The sequence below is a fragment of the Rhamphochromis sp. 'chilingali' genome (assembly GCF_963969265.1).
Source record: "Rhamphochromis sp. 'chilingali' genome assembly, chromosome: 21".
Lineage (NCBI taxonomy): Eukaryota > Metazoa > Chordata > Actinopteri > Cichliformes > Cichlidae > Rhamphochromis > Rhamphochromis sp. 'chilingali'.
This window is the reverse complement of record NC_137949.1, coordinates 18617427-18636209: the sequence shown is the minus strand read 5'-3', so window position 1 is coordinate 18636209 and position 18783 is coordinate 18617427. Positions and strand designations below refer to the sequence as shown.

The 18783-nt window shown below is 38.5% G+C and overlaps 3 protein-coding genes across 4 annotated transcripts in view; 1 reads left to right on the top strand and 2 right to left on the bottom strand.

The window, feature by feature from the left end:
- Positions 1-412: 412 nt before the first annotated feature.
- On the bottom strand, positions 413-4065 carry vti1b (vesicle transport through interaction with t-SNAREs 1B). Its single transcript, XM_080870252.1, has 6 exons — positions 3828-4065; positions 3673-3731; positions 2626-2820; positions 2008-2181; positions 1364-1425; positions 413-1204 (listed from the first exon to the last, which is right to left on the bottom strand). The coding sequence occupies exons 1-6, from the start codon at positions 3934-3936 to the stop codon at positions 1111-1113; spliced, it is 693 nt and encodes a 230-aa protein (XP_080726378.1). The 5' UTR covers positions 3937-4065; the 3' UTR covers positions 413-1110.
- Positions 4066-4309: 244 nt separating this feature from the next.
- rdh12 (retinol dehydrogenase 12) lies at positions 4310-13790 on the top strand. Its single transcript, XM_080870693.1, has 8 exons — positions 4310-4402; positions 6323-6491; positions 7080-7198; positions 8278-8433; positions 8531-8635; positions 8760-8969; positions 9264-9453; positions 12793-13790. Exons 2-8 carry the CDS (start codon positions 6415-6417, stop codon positions 12893-12895), a joined length of 960 nt encoding a protein of 319 aa, XP_080726819.1. The 5' UTR covers positions 4310-4402; positions 6323-6414; the 3' UTR covers positions 12896-13790.
- A 1572-nt stretch (positions 13791-15362) lies between these two features.
- The window catches only part of zfyve26 (zinc finger, FYVE domain containing 26), a 29171-nt gene continuing 25750 nt past the window's right edge, over positions 15363-18783 (bottom strand). For both annotated transcript variants that reach the window (XM_080870385.1, XM_080870386.1), the window contains exons 39-43: positions 18475-18634; positions 18124-18183; positions 17663-17845; positions 17495-17545; positions 15363-17233 (exon numbers count right to left, since the gene is read on the bottom strand). In XM_080870385.1, coding sequence (XP_080726511.1) covers positions 17030-17233; positions 17495-17545; positions 17663-17845; positions 18124-18183; positions 18475-18634 — 658 coding nt within the window. In that variant the 3' untranslated portion in view covers positions 15363-17029. The remainder of the gene's footprint in view (positions 17234-17494; positions 17546-17662; positions 17846-18123; positions 18184-18474; positions 18635-18783) is intronic.

Here is an 18783-nt window from a genome sequence, read left to right as displayed (position 1 = left end):
CCTGGCTTTTTATTGAAAGAGATTTATTTTAAATTAGGTTATAAAACCCTAGAATGTTCCCTTTGTGCTTAAGAAGATGGAAAGGATTTAAAGAAATTCGAAGGTAATATTTTAACACATTAAAATTATATTTCCTTCTTTCTACAATGTCCCTGTCATACATAACCAGGTCACCAAACTTGTTTGTATACTCTAGAACACACCAGGCGGGCATGATGGAATAGAAAAACATTGCAGCAGGTGTACCGTTTCCCTTAACACCACTGGAAATCACCATATGGTCAGTTATTTGAGAATCAACTCTATGGTAACAGGTGCTGTTTACCCTTTATTACCTGATCAGGGCTTCCACAGAGTATTTTTCTTAACTGTTTGGCTTCCTTCCTTAAAAATATCAGATGCAAACTGAGGTTAAAGATCAACTTTAATGTTGCAAAAGACATCAAATCGGAAACCAAAAACCTATTTATAACAGTGATTTTTGAATCGTACAGTAATTTTGCATGAACTGTATTAAGACATTGCATTAATTTATTTCACTGATATATCTCATTTAAAACTTAAGTCTTTTTTTTAAGCACACAACCACTTAAACACAGAAAAGAAAGTATTTTGTTAGGTGCTTTTTCATCATATTGTAAAAGATATTCATACATCAGCAGTTGAATTTGAGCAGTTTTGTAACCTAATCTGAGACTCATAGCTTTCTAGAACTTTCAGTCACATTTCACAAGTGCTTTCACCCAGAGAGACATGTGGGCTCAATTAGCTTGTTTTCTGACTCAGCTAAGATGCTACAAAGAATCATCCATGGGATCTGTAACAGCCAGCAGACAAGTCCAGATCATCATCCTGCAGGACATCAATGGCATCAAGTGACAGTGCAAATCTAAGTTCAAAGAGCTTCTGTAGGTTTGGTCCATTAGCAAGTTGGCAAATTGCCATTCACATCAAATAATGGACAGAATGCCCTGTCAGAGTTCAGGCCTTCATTGCCATCACAGACACAGATAGCTGAAAACAGCAGGACAGTGTTATTATTGCTACTGGATAGTCAGTAGAGACAGAGTCTGAGTTTGCCCTGGATCCACAACTTAAACGTAAGTCTGCTCATTTTCGGAAAAACTTCAGGTAAATCACAGCACCCAGAATGGCCAGTTCCATTAAAATGATGATGCCCAGTAGCAACTTGTTTGTCACCAGCCTGTAAGACAGAAAAGAAGCAACAATAAGATGCTTACACTCAATGTGCTCAAATGTTCCAAGAACATTTAAAAGAGACCCCAATCATCAGGATCATGAGACGCACACAAAAAAATAAGGAACTGCTGTGGTGTAAGACGTCTTTGTAGGGTGCACTTACCGCCTTGACATGGCACGAAGAATTTTTCTACTACGACTCAGGTTCTCTCCAGTATTCGCAAGCTACAAAAACAACAAAACAGAAGAGTTTTAACAAACCTACTAATCTCAGGTCATCATACAGTCCTGTGCCAAAGTCTTGAGCCACTATTCGTTTCTTTATAGTTTTGTAGGAAGGAAAGAAATATATGCATCGATTTATTAAAACGTGCAAACATGCATGAAAATACAGCACATAAGGTAAAAACAGAGTTTTTAAAATGCTAATGAGCTTGGAAGTTAATATTTAAAGTTTTAGTTACATTAAAATTTTTAAGGACTGCACAGGATAGTGAGATATGTCAAGCTGACAGCTAGTAGCTCTTTGGAAATCACATTTTTAGTGCAAAAATACTATTTTATGCCTGTTGAACTGTGTTATATTTGGCATTTTTCCATATTTAACTAAAAAATTAGAAACTAATAATGTGTTTTTGTGATAAGTTGTCACGTGTAGACACATCAACACTGGTTCATCATTTGATTTAGGTGCCTTTTTAAGCTTAAACGATTCATAGGTCAGTGACAAATAGACATCACAGGTGGCTAAAGACTTTTGCACAGCACAGTACAAGAATACAAGCGTAATAATGATTCTCAGCTCACTCTGTTTCTGCTTCGATCCAGCTGTTCCCTTTGTTCTCCCAACTCCTCGATGATATCTGTGCCAATTTGCTCCGTCTCAGCAGCGATGCGCTGGCTGCGCTCAATACTCTGGCTGGCGTTATTTAGAGCATCCGTACCTTGAAGAAGCAATGCTCTCTGGGACTGCAGGTGTGTCTGCAAAGATGGGGAAAAGGGACAAATGAAACCAAGTTTAAGCAGATTTATTCTGGAAATACAGTTACATAGACATCCACAACGATCACTAGGAAACAGGGTTGACATTTTTCTCAGTCTAATACAGTCTGGATCTGTAAGTGCTGCTGAAAAATAAGCCTTAATAAGTTCAGAGGATTTGGTTTCAAATTGATGAAGATGTTTTCTTGATTTGTGTGTCTCCTATTTGCATTTTTTCTTATGTTACAGCGCACTGATATTCTTCAGCAAAAAGAGGAAGAAAAAAAAAAAAACACACACCCAGAAAAAATCTTACCCTAGAAATGCAGTTTGACATAACAGCAGCAACATAAAATAATGTTTTGTGCATCGAAACAGACGCGTGACGGGGCCTGTCACACGTCTGCAACAGCAAACCCAAGCACCCCAAAGCCCCTAACTCACACTGTGCTGATTTTGTGAAGAGTAGATGCCATGATTTCCTGGCACTGTGTTGTACGAGGAGCCAAAGCCAGGTGCTGAGTTTTTCATGTCCCTCTGAAGCTTGCCGAGGTCTCGCCGGTACATACGCAGTTTTGTGCTCATTGAATTTCGATAGGACGGAGGGGCAACGCGCAGCTCCTCTTCCATTCCTTGTAACTGGAGAAAGACAAGAAAATGTTATTGTTTGAGAAAAAGACAGAAAAGGATCTTACTCTATAGAAACAAGCATATATTATCAATTTATTTACTAGTTTAGGCTTAACCTTCGTAAGCCAGAACATTTCAGTGACATTTGAATTCATGCACAGTTAAAAATGGGGCATACTTAGAATACTAAATTTAATTAGAGGTTCTTCTATTTCGATTTTATTCTTATACACGTGATGGCCAACATATTAGAAACACCACTCAGATTTTAATAATATAGGTAACAAGGTCAGAATCTTGGAGGAAAAAAACAAAATATGTATAAGTAAATATCCAACGCTGGTGCTAGCACAAGACTCAATCATGAAACATCATCATTGCCATGTCACTCATTGTCCCGTCCTTTTCCAGGTTAAACAGGTATTGGTAATAGGTTTGCACATATGTTGTGGGACATAATTTGCAGTGCATAATTCTTAAATGACTACTTAAAGTATGTTGATGTTAAAAGATGGAATAACAATTATAAAAGGTTTGTGTCAACAAAATGAAAAGAATAAAAGTTGTTTTTTTTAACTTCACTGTTTTACTTGAAATGCACTGTGGTTACCAGAAAGACTGGACAAGCGAAAAATTCCTTTTGGGGGGTAAAACGTACACTATGTTTCCATTTTGTATTGAACAAGTGTTATTTGCACAACAAACGCGTGTATTATTTTGATAATTCACTATTTCCCTGGTGGAAATTTTCTTAAAAAGTTCATTTCAAGCTCAATTAAAGTGTATTCACATGAAAATGTCATAGCTAGTAGTCAAGTGAACTTTAGCTAGCTGTAATGGGGAAAAAGATAAACAGCTCACCACTTCTTCAGCCTCCCCATGTCTCTCATCGAAGGTCCTCACCAGCCTCTTCCTCTCCTCTGCAGGAGTGACAGTACAAGTGTTACTTAAAAAGCACATAACTTACATTCTAAGGCGTAGTTATTTTGATCTGGGCTTTATGAGCAAGCAATTACCTCCGTGAGATTTCTGAGCCTTATCTGGCATCAGCTTCAGCTCCTCGTACAACGATCGGTACATTTCGTGCAACTTCTCGAATTCCTCCGACGACATTTTGCATGTCATTTAAATGTCCTTTCTTGTGAAATTATTTTTGTCTTTTATTGTAAAATACAACACTTTTTATGATCACAAGTTTAGGTATCTAGTTTTGCTATGACGATAATCAGATTCTCGGGATTCTTCTTCCGGATGGCTTTCGACTGACCGTCGTAACTCCGGAACAAAACGCAAACGTACTAAAATGTCATTATTTTTACTAGATATGAAATTGAAAAAATATTTTAAAAAACACAATTATGTAGGAATTTAAAACAAAATAGTGAAATGTTGTGAAAAGCGTGTTTTAAAATAACCTGGATAATTATTTAATGATTATTTCATTCCGGCGCTACAGAGACGACGTTAATAGGGCTTTCTGGGAAATGTAGTTTTTAAACCGAGCTACTTGGGAAATGTTTGTGTTTATTCTGTTAATGAAATTACATGGATTCAGAGTTCCCCTTGTTGAAGATGGAGAAATTTCCTCATAGTAAGCGTCTATAACAAATTTTAAAGTACAGATCTATTTTGAATGTATAAATAGCCTGTCTAGCTAAATAAATGGGTGATTAATCATTGATTAATGTTTCAGAGAGCAGGGGGAGTATTATTTCGGGTTTATTGTTTTGTTTTGTTCTTACCTAAGCCATCAAAACATCACTGTCAAAATAATTAAAATGTATCTTATTGAAAGTTAAAATGGCACATTATGAACCTCGGGATTTATTATATATATATTCGTGTATAACAAATACAACTGTTTAACACTGCCCTCACTACTATGTCATAAAAACATCCTCATAAAGGTTTACAAGATGGTAGAGGGGAATGGTTTGGAGACAGTCCTGCGAGGTCTGCGAGGCAGGAGGAAAAAAGAATGACCACAGAACAAGTGTTCCCCACATTTGCTGAAATGGCAGCCTAGGTGCCTTTACAGTCTTATGACCCCACCAACCCTTGTGTTGATTTGCGTTTTAATCTCAGTTAGGTAAGAATAACACTACACACTTCAAGTGGTATCTCACATAACCAGTTTAGAATCACTTGTTAACCTGAAACCAAATTCTTTAGGAGGAGGCCAGGATACCTTTAAAACACACAGTTTCAAGTTCCTAGGTGTGCACATAGACACAGACTCCCAATGAAGCTCAAAAACCTCGGCGGTTGAAAAGAAAGCCCAACCGTGTGTCCATTTTCTAAGAATCCTCAGAAAATTGGACCTGAAGGGGGAACTGCTGATTGTCTTCTACTGTTGCTACATTGAAAGTGTGCTGACATACTGTATCTCTGTATGGTTCTCCAACTGCACCATGGCACACAAAAAGGCACTTCAGAGGTTCATTATATAAATCAACTTGACCTTGACCTGTGTTTTGTTGTGTTTAGTATCGAGGGGGGACAGTTTCCAAATTCCTTGTACTGTTGCACTAGGACTGTGCAATGACAATAAAGAGTTATTTTATCTCTTATCCTAACTTATCTTATATTACCTTGGTGCATTCGCTTTGATCACTTTCACTTTTACTATTTAATTGTTTAAAAGACCAGCAGATCGCTGTCTCTGCAGAAAAATAGACAGTTCTTGTAACAATGTGCGAGAACTGTCCCCTTTGAAGTCCATCACCACTTTCCCACAAAAAAAAAAATACACAAAGATGGCATCTACAGTTCCATAAAACCGCAATTTTCCTTGATTTGACCAGAGTGGTGGATCTAAAACCAATTTGAATAGATGAGGGTCTAATCGGGCTACCGTGGCTCAGGGGATTGGCAACCGCATCTGTAACCGGAAGGTCGCTCCCCGGGCTTTCTGTCCTGGTCGTTGTGTCCTTGGGTAAGGTACTTTACCCTACCGCCTACTGGTGTTGGGCCGATGGCGCGATATGGCAGCCTCGCTTCTGTCAGTCTGCCCCAGTATCTGTGGCCTCCACCAGTGTGTGAATGTGAGAATGAATGGTATTGTAAAGCGCTTTGGGTGCCTTGAAAAGCGCTATATAAACCCAATCCATTATTATTAATTTGACCCACAGCAGCCTCGATTTTTCTTTATTTTAGCAAAATGGATTAAGTTTCTGGCTTAAAATGACATTTAGGGGATTTTTACTGCTATCAAATGGCTAAAAAAAATCATTAAATTGACTTTCTGTGCGTGCTTAAGAGGGGGCAGATGAATTACATTTAACAAAAAAATTAGAAACATTTGAAACAAGTGACTCCGTCTTTGTCTTTTTGTTGTTAATAATTTATTAACTAAATGAGCTTAATTTACTTTTATGACATTTCACTTTAAAATCACTGCCCCTAGCTGCAAACTCAGTGGACCCTGTTAAGCAGTAGCCATCTTGTCACGCATCGAACTACAATCCCATGATCCTGCGCGTGGTTCAACCTTCACCCCATCCGTTTGCAGCTCGCACCCCCATTCCTGCTTTGACATCAGCTGTTCCGCCTACACTTCGGTAGCATCCTGCTGGAAGAGGCAGAGGAGCGCAGATCCATAGCATGATGTTCCTTTTATTAATTATCGCGGGCCTCGGAGTGGTGACGCTGCTGGTGATTTTATTTGCGCCACAAATAAGGTAAGCGCCCACTTCACGCGCTCAGTCATTAGAATTTAAACGCAGAGTTTAACACTGGATGTCAGGGCAGGTTATTACTTGGTTAACAAGACATTTAGGTGGTGTGGTGTAGTTATTACGATGAGGATCAGTTTGATTAATGAAGCCACATGATCGTTAATTGTGAATGCTTTACGTTAACGGTGATTTCACACGAGGCTGCTGATCAATGAAATAGAAAAATTGAGCTGTGGGAGGGTGTTTTTTTTTTCTTGCACAGATGAACCGGGTGTCTTCTGTCTGAGCTGCTCGGGCCTATCAGCAGCCGGAGCGTGGGAGGAGTTATATATGCATACAACACTCCGAGAGAGCTATTGGTTATGTGGCGGCCCTGCTCACTGGCGTGTGTTTCGCACCACTTGCACACTTCACTATGCAAGTTTTTGTGTGAATAATTAACCCGGTTTCACCACAATGCCAGCTTTAACGGGGGCATAGCATTTAGAGACTGCAGAAGGAGCTGCTAGTCATTTAAATGGAGCTGTCTGCTGCATTTGATGATGCAGAATTTGTGTGGTATAAATCAGCCTTGTTTGTGTGTGTGTGCAGAAAATATGCAGCAGGAAGAGTGTGCAAGTCCACAACTCGTCTTGATGGGAAGACGGTCCTCATCACTGGAGCCAACACAGGAATTGGGAAGGAGACTGCCCTGGATCTGGCAATTCGAGGTGCCTCTTTAAACCCATAACCTGCTGCTGAGAGAAATCAGCAGTCTCTTAAAGCAGTAAGACTGAAATCAGCGTCCTTGCCCCATTTAAAATATTCATAATAAAATGGACCATGGTGTGACACAATTAGCTGTTGTGGTCTCAAGGAAAACCTCGCTTTAAATGTAGTCACATAAATACTTGACTTGTTGTTTGATTATAATATGGTCAATATACCATCAGTCTGGGTTTGGAACAGGTATAAAGTTTTATTTTGGTTTAATTAAGAAAAACAAACAAACAAACAATTCAATCCTATGAGGTCATGACCTCCAAGCGTAGCTTGAACCCTAACTTCATGTATTAGGTGCGAGTGAAAGCGATTGATGCATGTCAGTTAGAATGATTCATTTTTTCTCACCTCAGTCCAAATACTCAGGGGCGTTAACAAAATGTTAAAGAAATATGTAAAAAACACTTAAATATTCTGAAAGCACAGGATTAGCGACTGGGTTTGTCGCTGATGATGACTCACATGCCATTAAAATCTTAAGAATTTGAGATAGAAGGCAACTGGACTTCTTTAAAGTTTGTGAAGAGGCTTCTTTAGTTCTGAATTGAACAATTATTTTTTTCACTTCCAGCCAGGTCAGTTTAGATTGCTTCCCCCCCCCATTAATAAATTAAATAATAATTTAAAAGCTGTTTTGATTATATTTAAGCATGACAAATGTGCAGAAAAAATCTGAGGAATCAGGATGGGGAAAATGCTTTTTCCATGGCACTTTATACCTTACAGCATTAAGTCACTCTTTAATGCTTTTTAGTGGATGACATTGTAACAGATTAAATCTTTCAACAGTCTCAAATATTTCCTGCGTGTGGGACTTAGTAATTACTTGGCCTTTAAAAATAAATTGCATTCTCTAAAAAGTTCTCTGAGTCATCAGTGAAAATGCTTTTCTACATCACTGACTAACAGGTCAGCTACATAATTTCCCTAAGGATTAAATCTGATTCTTCCAAACCACACACCAAACCTCTATTTGGCTTCATCTCTTTGTTAATAGTTTAGTTGCTGCTTCTTTGTCACCTGGTAGGAGCTCGGGTGATCATGGCGTGTCGAGATGTGGAAAAGGGTGAGGAGGCTGCGGCCAGTATACGAGCCAGTTACCCCGAAGCACGAGTGGAGGTCCGGGAGCTCGATTTGGCAGATACGTGCTCTATACGAGCCTTCGCACAGAAATTCCTAAGAGGTGAGCACAGGTTAGCGTTTTAATACTCACATCTACAGAGCCCAAGTGTGTGGTTATTAAATAGGTTTTTTTTGTGTGATGCTCTCTTCTTGTTCAGAAGTCAACCAGCTACATATCCTTATAAACAACGCTGGGGTGATGATGTGCCCCTACACGAAAACTGTCGATGGCTTTGAGATGCATATCGGAGTCAATCATTTGGGTAGGGCTTTTATGGAACCTGTTGGAATCAGTGAATCGTTGCAATTAAATCAATTCGTCTCCAATGTGGGGACGGTTATTTCCAAAATAAAATACACTGAAAGGATGATTCTTACATGTTGCAGGCCACTTCCTGTTGACATCCCTTCTAATCGGGCTTTTAAAGCGCAGCGCTCCGGCTCGGATTGTGGTGGTCTCCTCCCTGGCACACAACTTTGGCTGGATCCGCTTCCATGACCTTCACAGCCAGGGCAGCTACAACAGCGGATTAGCATACTGCCAGAGCAAACTGGCAAACGTACTGTTCACCAGAGAGCTGGCTTCCAGACTCAAAGGTACACAAATACAAAACACTGTAACCAGCAACACAAAGTGTGGGAGAAACTATGTGACATTCATATCCGAGAAAGGAATGACGAGCATTTGTGCCAAGGGTGATCACGAGGTGTTCTGAGGCTTCTTAAATGGAAGACTCAACTATTAAATGTGACAACACAGTCTTTCATAAACACGCTTTTGAAATGGAAGCATGTCGCTAAAGCCACCATGAAAATTTACAGAAGAAATGTTTTTACCTAAAATTTAAGCTGATAAAATTGTGACAAAAAGTTGGTGCATTTCTTTCACAGGAACTAATGTCACAGTGAACTCTGTTCATCCGGGGACGGTAAACTCTGACCTGACCAGACATTCAACTCTGATGACGATATTGTTCACAGTCTTCTCCGTGTTCCTGAAAACTCCACGGGAAGGAGCACAGACTAGCATCTACTGTGCCATTGCAGAGGAACTGCACTCTATCTCTGGGAAACACTTCAGGTAGGACCAAAGAAAGACAAAGGAAGTGAAAAATCTGTATAAGCACCAACCTATAATTTGTTCGTGCTACCAAACTTTCCATCCTGACCACAGAGCATTTGACACCTTAATCTACACGAGTGACTCCAACATGGTTTTGCCATTAAAGACTTTGTCATTGTTATTAATTTATCAGCCTGGTTTTACACTTAAAGGAAATTTATTTTTCACTGCTGGGACCTTTTAGATGAATATTATATCACAACTTTTGTCAAAGGACCTTAGAAAATCCTAAAACGTAGGCAGGAAGCTGGAAAAGGCTACAGTAGCATTTCTGGGTAACTAGTTTGTCCACACCACAATGACACACACTGTGTGTATGAGTGAATGTTTTTTATATTGTCATTTGTGCTTAGAAACATATAATCATTTGTATGCTGATAAAAATCATATCCTTATTGGGTCTGATAAGATTCTGTGTGCACTTGTGTACCATGAGATGATAGGAAGCAGTCTCGACATCATAAAAACCAGACTGTCCTGTTGTTTTCTTAAAAGTGCAAGAGCCACACCTTTAAATGTGCATTTGAGATATGGCCTTTTGCAAGTCCCTGTTTTTATAGTTTAGCAAGACGCTTACATCTGCTTTTCTGCACTCAGTTTAAGTTCATTGAAAGGCCGTATGTCTATGTATAGTATGGCTGGAAACACACACGCATGCACCTACACACACCCACACACACAGAATACAGACACTGATGTTGTTCAGATATGCCTGCTTAAGAACGCCACGTGTATTTGTAATTGCATGTCCATGAATGATTGCTTGCTGACAATAAAAAGGGCTGTAGCGAAGGAATCAGTTGGAGTTGCTTGGACAGGCGAGTCGCAGCACTGCTCTCCAACGCTCCCCTTGCAAGTAAAATGTACACTGGTGTCTGTGTGCTTTCAGTAACAGGTTCTGTTTACCAGCAGGGTTGACTTAAACCCAACACTGTGTACAAGTGGAGGATATTTAGGACCTTTGCTACTTATCCTTAGTGTGGTGGTCTGCATACACCAAGATGACAGTGTGTAATACCAGGTTGGAGCCCCTTTTGCCTTCAGAGCTGCCTTTATTTTTCATGGCATAGATTCAATAAGGTGCTGGAAACATTTGGTCCATATTCACGTGAGAGTGCAGTGAACATACCGTCAGTCATAAAGGGATGGACATGGTCCGCAGTACTCAGGTAGGCTTTGATATTTAAACTCTCAGCTGGTACTAAGAAGTCCAAAATCTGCCAAGAAAATATTCCCCACGCCACATTATTGGTTGGTATAAGGCAGAATGGAACCATAGTCTTATGTTGTTTATACCAGATATTGTCTCTAACTTTTGAATCTCACGTCAGAAATCAAGATTGTCCAATTTTGGTCAGCCTGTGTAAACTGTAGTCTCAGTTTCCTGTTCTTAGCCGATAGCCGTGGTATCAGGTATGGTATTCTGCTGCTGTAGGTTCAGCATGTTCTGTGCTCAGAGGTGCTCTTCTGCATACCTTGGGTGTAACAAGTGTGATTTGAGTTACTGTTGTCTTCCTATCAGCTGGGAGCAATTTGGCAGTTCTCCTCTGAGCTTAGTTTGTGACACTTTCACTCGGTGAACTGCTTCTCACTGGATATTCTTTCGTTTTTGGACCATTTTCTTTAAACTACAGAGATAGAAAATCCCAGTAGACACCAGTGGTTTCTAAAATATCAACCAGAAACTTTCAGAGTGACTTAAATCACCTTTCTTCCTCATTCTGATGTTCAGTTTAAATTTTATTTCATGTCTGCATCCTTAAATGCATTGAGTTGCTGTTATGTGATTGGACAGCTGTACCTAACAAATTAGCTGATACTCAAGTTTGCATAAGTCCGCCCGGATATTCCACAACAGTTATAAATTGTTTTGTTGCCTTAGAAAAAATATGTAGAAATGCAAAAATGTTAAGTTCGGAGTAAAAAAAAGACAGCAACACCAGAACCTTGTCCGCGCTGTTAAACTGGTTAACACGGCAGAATGGTTTGAAACCTGTACGTCTTGCAACAATTTTTACAAAACTGTAACAAATTTTACAGGGTAGTCTATGATGGGAAGTTTAGAAGACGTTGTCTGATACACAAAACAAGCATGCAGATAAAAGAACAATACATGGACGCTAAAAAGGGAAGAAATGGTCAAGTCAAACCATGTACCTTAAACCAACAAGGGTGCTGTGGAATGAAATGAAGAAGAAAAACAGTGAACTGAAACAATTTTGCCAATGTAATATTCACAGTTTCACTTTTAGCAGCCACACAAAACATCTGATGGAAGGTGTTACCTCTATAAGAACATTCCAGAATTACTTGATTCGTCTGTTAGTTTTGCCAGCCTGCTTTGCAAGTTCACTGAACACGTGAGAAGTACAAATGCTTGTCTGCTATTAGTTTTGTCAATTTGTTTTCGGCTATAATTGTAACATTGATGAGCAGCTGAATGTTTTTTATGTAAACTAATGCCAAAACTCTAGTGAACCTAAAGGTTTTCTTTTTTCCCTTTGCAGCTTGACTTTTTTTTTTTTTACTTTTTGAATTTTGATCAAAAATAAGGACACATGTACCGATTAGATTTAATATTTGTTTTGTAGTAGAGACTTTGCAATCTTAACCACTAATGTCCACTACCTGATGACACCTGAAGAAAAAAAAATAATTCAGAAGTCACACAGAATTTCAGCACATGGAGAAAGTAACCTGTCGAATCAAATCCAGAAAAAGTAGGAGAAGCACAGTTTCAGCTCTAGTGGGTGTAGTTGTGTGTTTTTTTATTTCCATCTTTCCATTCCTCCTTTCTCTTGCACTTACCCGATTCAGGGTTGGGGGCCTATTCCGGCTGTCATAAGGCAAGAGTCGGGGTATACCCCTGCCAGGCTGTTGCAGGGCTAACACAGGAAGCCAGACAACCACTCACATTCATACCTACAGGCAATTTAGTGTCACCAATTAGCCTAACTGAACCCTGAAGGCCCCAGTCTGGTGGATTTGAACCCACTACCTTCTTGCTGTAAGGCAACATTGCGTTGGTTGTGCTTCTTTGCTTTTATTTTTACAACTTTGCACATAAAGATGTTCGGTGTCTTTGTAGGCAGACTGAGCACTGGATCCAATGTTTGGATCTTAGTAACTGATACTTCTTATGACTTAAAAAAAAAAAAGCTTCTTGGGGAAAAAAAAAAAAAGATAATGCTTATACGATTACACAAGCTAAAAGAGATCCTTGTATCCAGGGTGATGACTCACAGCATCATACAGTACGTTCTTATGTAATAACCACTCCTCCTCCTTTCATTTCAGTGACTGCACCCCTGCCTTTGTGGCCCCACAGGGAAGAAGTGCGGAGACCGCGAGGAGACTGTGGGATGTCAGCTGCGAGCTTCTTGGAATCGAGTGGGACTAATTAGGCTTTCGACCGCCATCTATCTCAGCTCTCGAAGGAGTCCTTAACATTAAAATTTTTCATTGATTTAATTAATTCCATTATTGTTTTGATGTTCTGTACTTTCCTACCTAATAAGCAGTCAGGTAATTTAAGTAAGAGGTACTACAATGTGAAGTTGCTTTTTTGTGTAATAATATATTAATTACATTATAATAACTTGAGTATTTTGGTGCTCTGCAACAGCTTCTCAAACCAAAACCACTCAACCATATTATCATGTAAACACAAATACCTTTTCGACTTTATATTTTTTGTGAGACAATGTGAATAGTGTAGGCAAAAAAGCAACTTGATGTGTTGTAATGCTGTAGGATACAGTAAGGAGTCAACACAGGGTAAAAGACCAGCATCTTTATCAAGTATTATGTTTTTTCCAAATGATTTTTGCTGAATTCGCAGTTAAATTGCTTGACTTTAGTGCCAGCATTTCTTAACAACTGCAGGGGTTCTTACAGCGTTTCCAGGTTGATTAAAATTTATTAAAGTATTAAACATGTGCGACAGTCTGAGCCAAAATCACTGCTTAAATAGCATAAATGTATTTTGTCATAACTCTAATAGTCGATGTACAAGATACGATTTTTTTTCTATTATAGACAACGAATAGTTGAGATTACATTCATATTTCCAAAGATTGTTTTTGTTTAGTTTGTTTTTTTACCCCCTACTCAGTGCGATCTGCACATTCCTGTAAGAACTAATTTGAAATTTATAAGGATCTCTTTAATCATGTTTCCTTTGCAGCATTCACATGCAGGTTTGCCAGGAGTTTACATTCTGTGTTTTATACAAGTCAAAACATGCCTTTTACTACATTTACATTCATGTTACCAGTTGAATGTTTACATTTTATGTAAATAAAACTGAAATATTACTAAAAAGTTTGTCATCTTCTTTAGGCTGCTCCCTTTAGGGGTCACCTGCCTCCATCTCACCCTATCCCTAGCACTCATCTGTCGCACCAAGCTTCTCTTCCTTCCATCCAGAAACCATCTCTGTGGTTTTCTTCCAAACTGGGAGGCCTGAGTTCAACATTTGTTGTCCAATCTCCGCAGCCTTGCCTCTCCAACTTTGTCTTTCATTTTTAATCCTGCGTCTCCTGGTCACTCGCAATGAAAATCTTCAACTTTGCCACTTCCTTGAACTCTTTTAGATCCAAAATTGAGAGAATGAAATGCACGAGTACCTAAGATTAGGTGGACAAAGATGATTTACACAACACATGCGAGTCAGGTTTCATCACACTGTTACTGTTAATAAATAAACTAAAAGGGAAAATATTACAGGACTTAAAAAAAAAAAAAAAGCTGCCACATTTTTGTTAACAAGGTAACTATCCGGGGGCCTCAAAGGTCAGAAATTTTGCTAAACTCCATTCCCCATGTCAGTACATTCAAATCATCAAAATCTTAAAGCTATTTAAAAATAACGGCAAACGCAACACATCCAGTTTTGAAACAGAAATGCTCGTTCTGTTTTTAAAATAGGCATGCTCATTTTTAATTTGATGTCAGAATAACATAAATAAAATAAAAAAATTAAAGAAAGTGGAAAAGTTGTGTAACGCTCAAACAAAAACACCATTTAAAAACCATCCCATAAGTGATTTGTTGCCTCATGTCATAACACGACTGTGTTTAGAGGATCTAAGAGCTTCAGACTTTTACCACAGTTTAACAAATTTAGAATAAAGTTTCTCAGTATTAAACTATGAATAAATAAACAGCAATTTTATCATATATTAGGCATAATATCACTAGAATTTAAACGAATTGTGACTTATCTCACAATTTTATTTAAGAAGTATGTTGTACAAACATGGGTAGGTTGCACATCTGTGGAGGCACTGTTAATTTTGCTATATGCACACACTCCACAGTTGGAGCAACAGTTGCTGGATGTTGTTTTAACGCAAAGTATTGCAAGATAATGCCAAATTACAAGTATAACGCTCTGGAGTGAGAGGGTCAGCGTGGGTGGCAAACTGGCATGCCTGCAGCCAAACCCTGTCAATAAACAAATACAAAGGAAGCACCAAACCATGGGACACTAAAAAAGCTACAGCATATGATCTCCTCCATTTTCTTACACAAGGCGCTAGTTTTTTGTATTTTGAGACAGAGTTGCTTTGTTTTTTTCTATATTTACATATCCTAATAATGGAAAACTTTTACATTTAAATTACTGAATGTTGTTCTAAATAATCTATTAAATATATTTGTTAAACGTTTGTTTTTACATGATTTTTAACAAATTTTGATGTTTGCCTCAGGAAACAGTGCATAATTCCAGGAAGGCTAAAACTAACAGTGGCTTTCATTATTTATTTATCTCACAATCTTCTTCTTTAATAATAGATTGATTGTTCAGTGAATAACCCAAACTCTAAAATGATGAAAATAGAAAAAGGCACAGCAGTACAGTGCAGTGTTACATATTTTATTTTATTTAATAAGGGATGGCAAAACAACTTACATTTTTGAACCATTAGTCCCTGCATCATTAAAGCAGTTACCATATTACATACCTTCAAATTTTTCAAAATATTTGATATTATTATTTATAAAGTGCGGCAGTGATGAGACAACAGTCAGAATTAGGGAGAATGAGAGTGGCTCTCAAGTCTAAATTGGCTTGACACACTCACAATAACAGGAAACTGGTTTTAGTCTTCTGACTAGTGCAGCAGAGCGAAGCAAGGCAAACAGACACCACAGTGTCAGATCTAAATGAAGACACACTTCACCACATCACCATGTAATCAGAACAGTTTCAAAGAACACATGAAAGGCAGCTTGAGCAATTTGGGTGATTGTCACATTATGCAACAAATTGCGTTTGTGGTGCTATAAGAACATCACAGTTGCTCTTTTTCTTTCTCCAGGTTGCAGATTTGTGAAATCAAAAGGGAAAAATGCATATCAAAAGAAATCTGGCAACAGTACAATCCCTTTTTCAAACATTGTTCAACTCATCTGTATATGTCAGTCTTTAGGAATTTAAATTGTTGAGACATCTGTCGTTCACATCTACCGTGAGAACGAAGCAAAAAGCATATTTTACAATCTGCCGCCCTCGGGATAATTATTACCAAAACACACATTAACAAACAAGAGACCTGAATTCTTGGAAACAAAGCAAACAAAATGCCCTCCAATATTTCAAAGTAATGTTATTATTATTATTTTTTTAATCAAAAAGAAACTTACACTAAAAGCTGGCCACAAAATGTGCTTCACATGTACAACACGTAAACATCTTCATTATGGTTACAAAAACAAGACAGTTTTGAAACATGTAACTTCTTGGCAGACGACACCTCATAAGTAAAAAGCTCACCTACACACAGATACCTACAGGTAATAAATTTGTCAGTGGCCTTCTAGTCAATATATTTCCCCTTTAGGCTGAGGTAGGAAACAAATATTAAACATATACAGATTTACTATGAATACGTTTATATATTTCAAGGGTGTAACTGTACCTATTAGCAACAGTTAGCAGTTCTGTTGTGTAATACCGGTTGAGCTCAAATGCAGTAACTTTTTCCCTCACAAATACTGTGCAGATGAACAAAAAAAGCCAGCAAAAATATTTCCAGAATGGAAATAAAGCACAGTGGTGATCCGTTTGTTTTGCAGTGGCATAAAGATCACTCAACCAAAGAGTGAAGCTGATATCAGGGTTTTAAAAGAACCCAGTTCTTACACATTTTTCAGATCTGTTCCAGGTTTAACTTGCATTTCCTCCACATTGAGACTCCACTGTGCCATGCCAACTCAATAGCAACACACATTAGAGTGATAGTAAGGGTCTAGTACAATATTAATTAATTGATAATATAAATAATGTCCAACTAAATATGTAGTTTTAGTGTGAAGTACTGGTACATTTACACAAAATGCAATGCATCATCTAAAAGTGTATGCTGAAGTGTTAGCAGGGCAAATCTGGAGCCAAAAATCTAATAAGAGGATTCTTTAGTAAAATGGCAAATGTGATAAGCTCTGTAAGTTGAATGCTCTCATTTGTCCTTAATGGGGGCTTATCTGTGCGCTCTCTGTACAATCCCTTGTTATGTCCACTGTGCCTTTACCTGGTGCGCCCCTGACGCGGTTGAGATGACTTGTTGTGTTCAGCCAGCCACTGGCGGCAGATATTCTGCATTACTGAGTCCTGTGCTTCTTCAGCGGCCTGAAGGACATCCTGGACCAACGGGCCTGCCCGGCTTGTCTCCAGCTTCACTGCCAGCAGGTACGCCGGCCTTAGCTTACTGCACATCAGGAAGGCTTTGATCTGCAGAAAGACCAGCGATGAAATTAAAAGGGAGCTTCCCCAAAAATTATACTCACTTAGGTCCAAAGATGCTAATAAAGGTAAAAAAGCCAAATAACGACAAACTTCAGAGGAAAAAATAAAGCAATATCGACTGTAAGGAAATACAGAGGAATACAGTGAGGGTAGTTTTTTTTTTTTTTTTTTTAAAGCAGCCTCTGGCAAGAAAAGTAATTCCAGTGGAAGGCAAAGAAGGGTAAAACAAGGCAATTATTACTCTACCTTGCTTTCTGAGCTTTTTATCTCCAGAATGAGACTTTCCAGCTCCTTGGCCTAAACCATATCAAAGAGAATAGTCCTTAGGATGAGCGTTCAACACTGTGCCTGAAGTATAGTTAGTATAATGAATATCCCTATCACATGCATCCCCATAGCAATTCTGTCACTCACATCAGCTGGTCCCTTTTCTGCACAGGAGATGTAGTTGAGGATGAGGGCGTCACAGTCGTTTTTAGTGGCAGTGCCTGATTCGCCCACACATTTGAGCAGCTGCCGCACGGACGCGTACTGCTTGCGTCGGATGAGCCACTGTCCAGCTCGCACATAGACAGCCTGAGCCTCCAACTGGAAGTCCTGAAGGAGAGGGAGACAACATCTATATTTTCATCTTTTAACTGAGAAAAAGATCACATCAGTAACTTAATTCTTCATTTTGCTCAGTTTTTGCTCCTGCTGGCTGTCTACACCAAGATAATTAAATTAATTATTGTGCTATCTCAGCTCGACTGGTGCTTACTTCCAATAATTATGTTGGCAAAATATTTCAAAGACTTCTGCACACAAAAAAAACTGCTGTGTTTGCAGTCTTGAATTTTGGCCAAAAGCAGTTCTGATCTCAGACATGAACATACCTGTATGACTCTGTAAGCAATGCCGAACCCTTCTTCTATGTTTTTTCCTCCAAGCATCACCTGCAAAAACACATAAAACACTGTCCTGATTTTATGTAACAACAATGTACAAATACATAACATACAAAACCAGTTCTAACAAAATATTTTGCATTATTTTTAGCTACATACATATTCATACACACACATTAAGCGCCCTGTGGCAACTGTTGTACACATTTTTTTTAAATTAAATATATAGTGCTTAATGAGTAACTTAAATATGCTAAATCGTGTTTTTTAGATTATCGATATCAGAAGATTATCACTTTATAAAATTCCAAAAAAAAAACAAAAAAACCGCAGCCTAACCTTGCAGGCAACTTCTACTTTCATAGGGCTTCCTCCAAAAAGCGTAGGCAATGAACTGGGTGAAGAGGGATTGGTCTGCGGGGCCTTGGAGGATGCCGCATTCTCACAGCGATGGAGAAAACGGGTTACCTCCAGCTGGAGCTCAATCGTATTCATGTGCCTAAAAGAAAAAAAAAAAAAAAGAGACGAAGATCAAAAGCTTGAAGTAAACATAGTAATAATCAGGCATTTTAAATAAAGTTTTTTTTCCAAACCATTGGTAGTCAAAAGTAGATTTCTATTTCATTAATTGTCATAAAGCTCTTAAAT

Bases quoted from the DNA above. Each gene is read 5' to 3' on its own strand.
- vti1b (XM_080870252.1), bottom strand. From the start codon at position 3,936: ATGACATGCAAAATGTCGTCGGAGGAATTCGAGAAGTTGCACGAAATG. The intron at 3,732-3,827 runs GTAATTGCTTGC...TCACTCCTGCAG, and splicing joins GGCTCAGAAATCTCACGGAG to AGGAGAGGAAGAGGCTGGTG. The intron at 1,426-2,007 runs GTGAGCTGAGAA...TTGTTTTTGTAG, and splicing joins TGGATCGAAGCAGAAACAGA to CTTGCGAATACTGGAGAGAA.
- rdh12 (XM_080870693.1), top strand. From the start codon at position 6,415: ATGATGTTCCTTTTATTAATTATCGCGGGCCTCGGAGTGGTGACGCTG. The intron at 8,636-8,759 runs GTAGGGCTTTTA...TACATGTTGCAG, and splicing joins TATCGGAGTCAATCATTTGG to GCCACTTCCTGTTGACATCC. The intron at 8,970-9,263 runs GTACACAAATAC...TTTCTTTCACAG, and splicing joins GCTGGCTTCCAGACTCAAAG to GAACTAATGTCACAGTGAAC.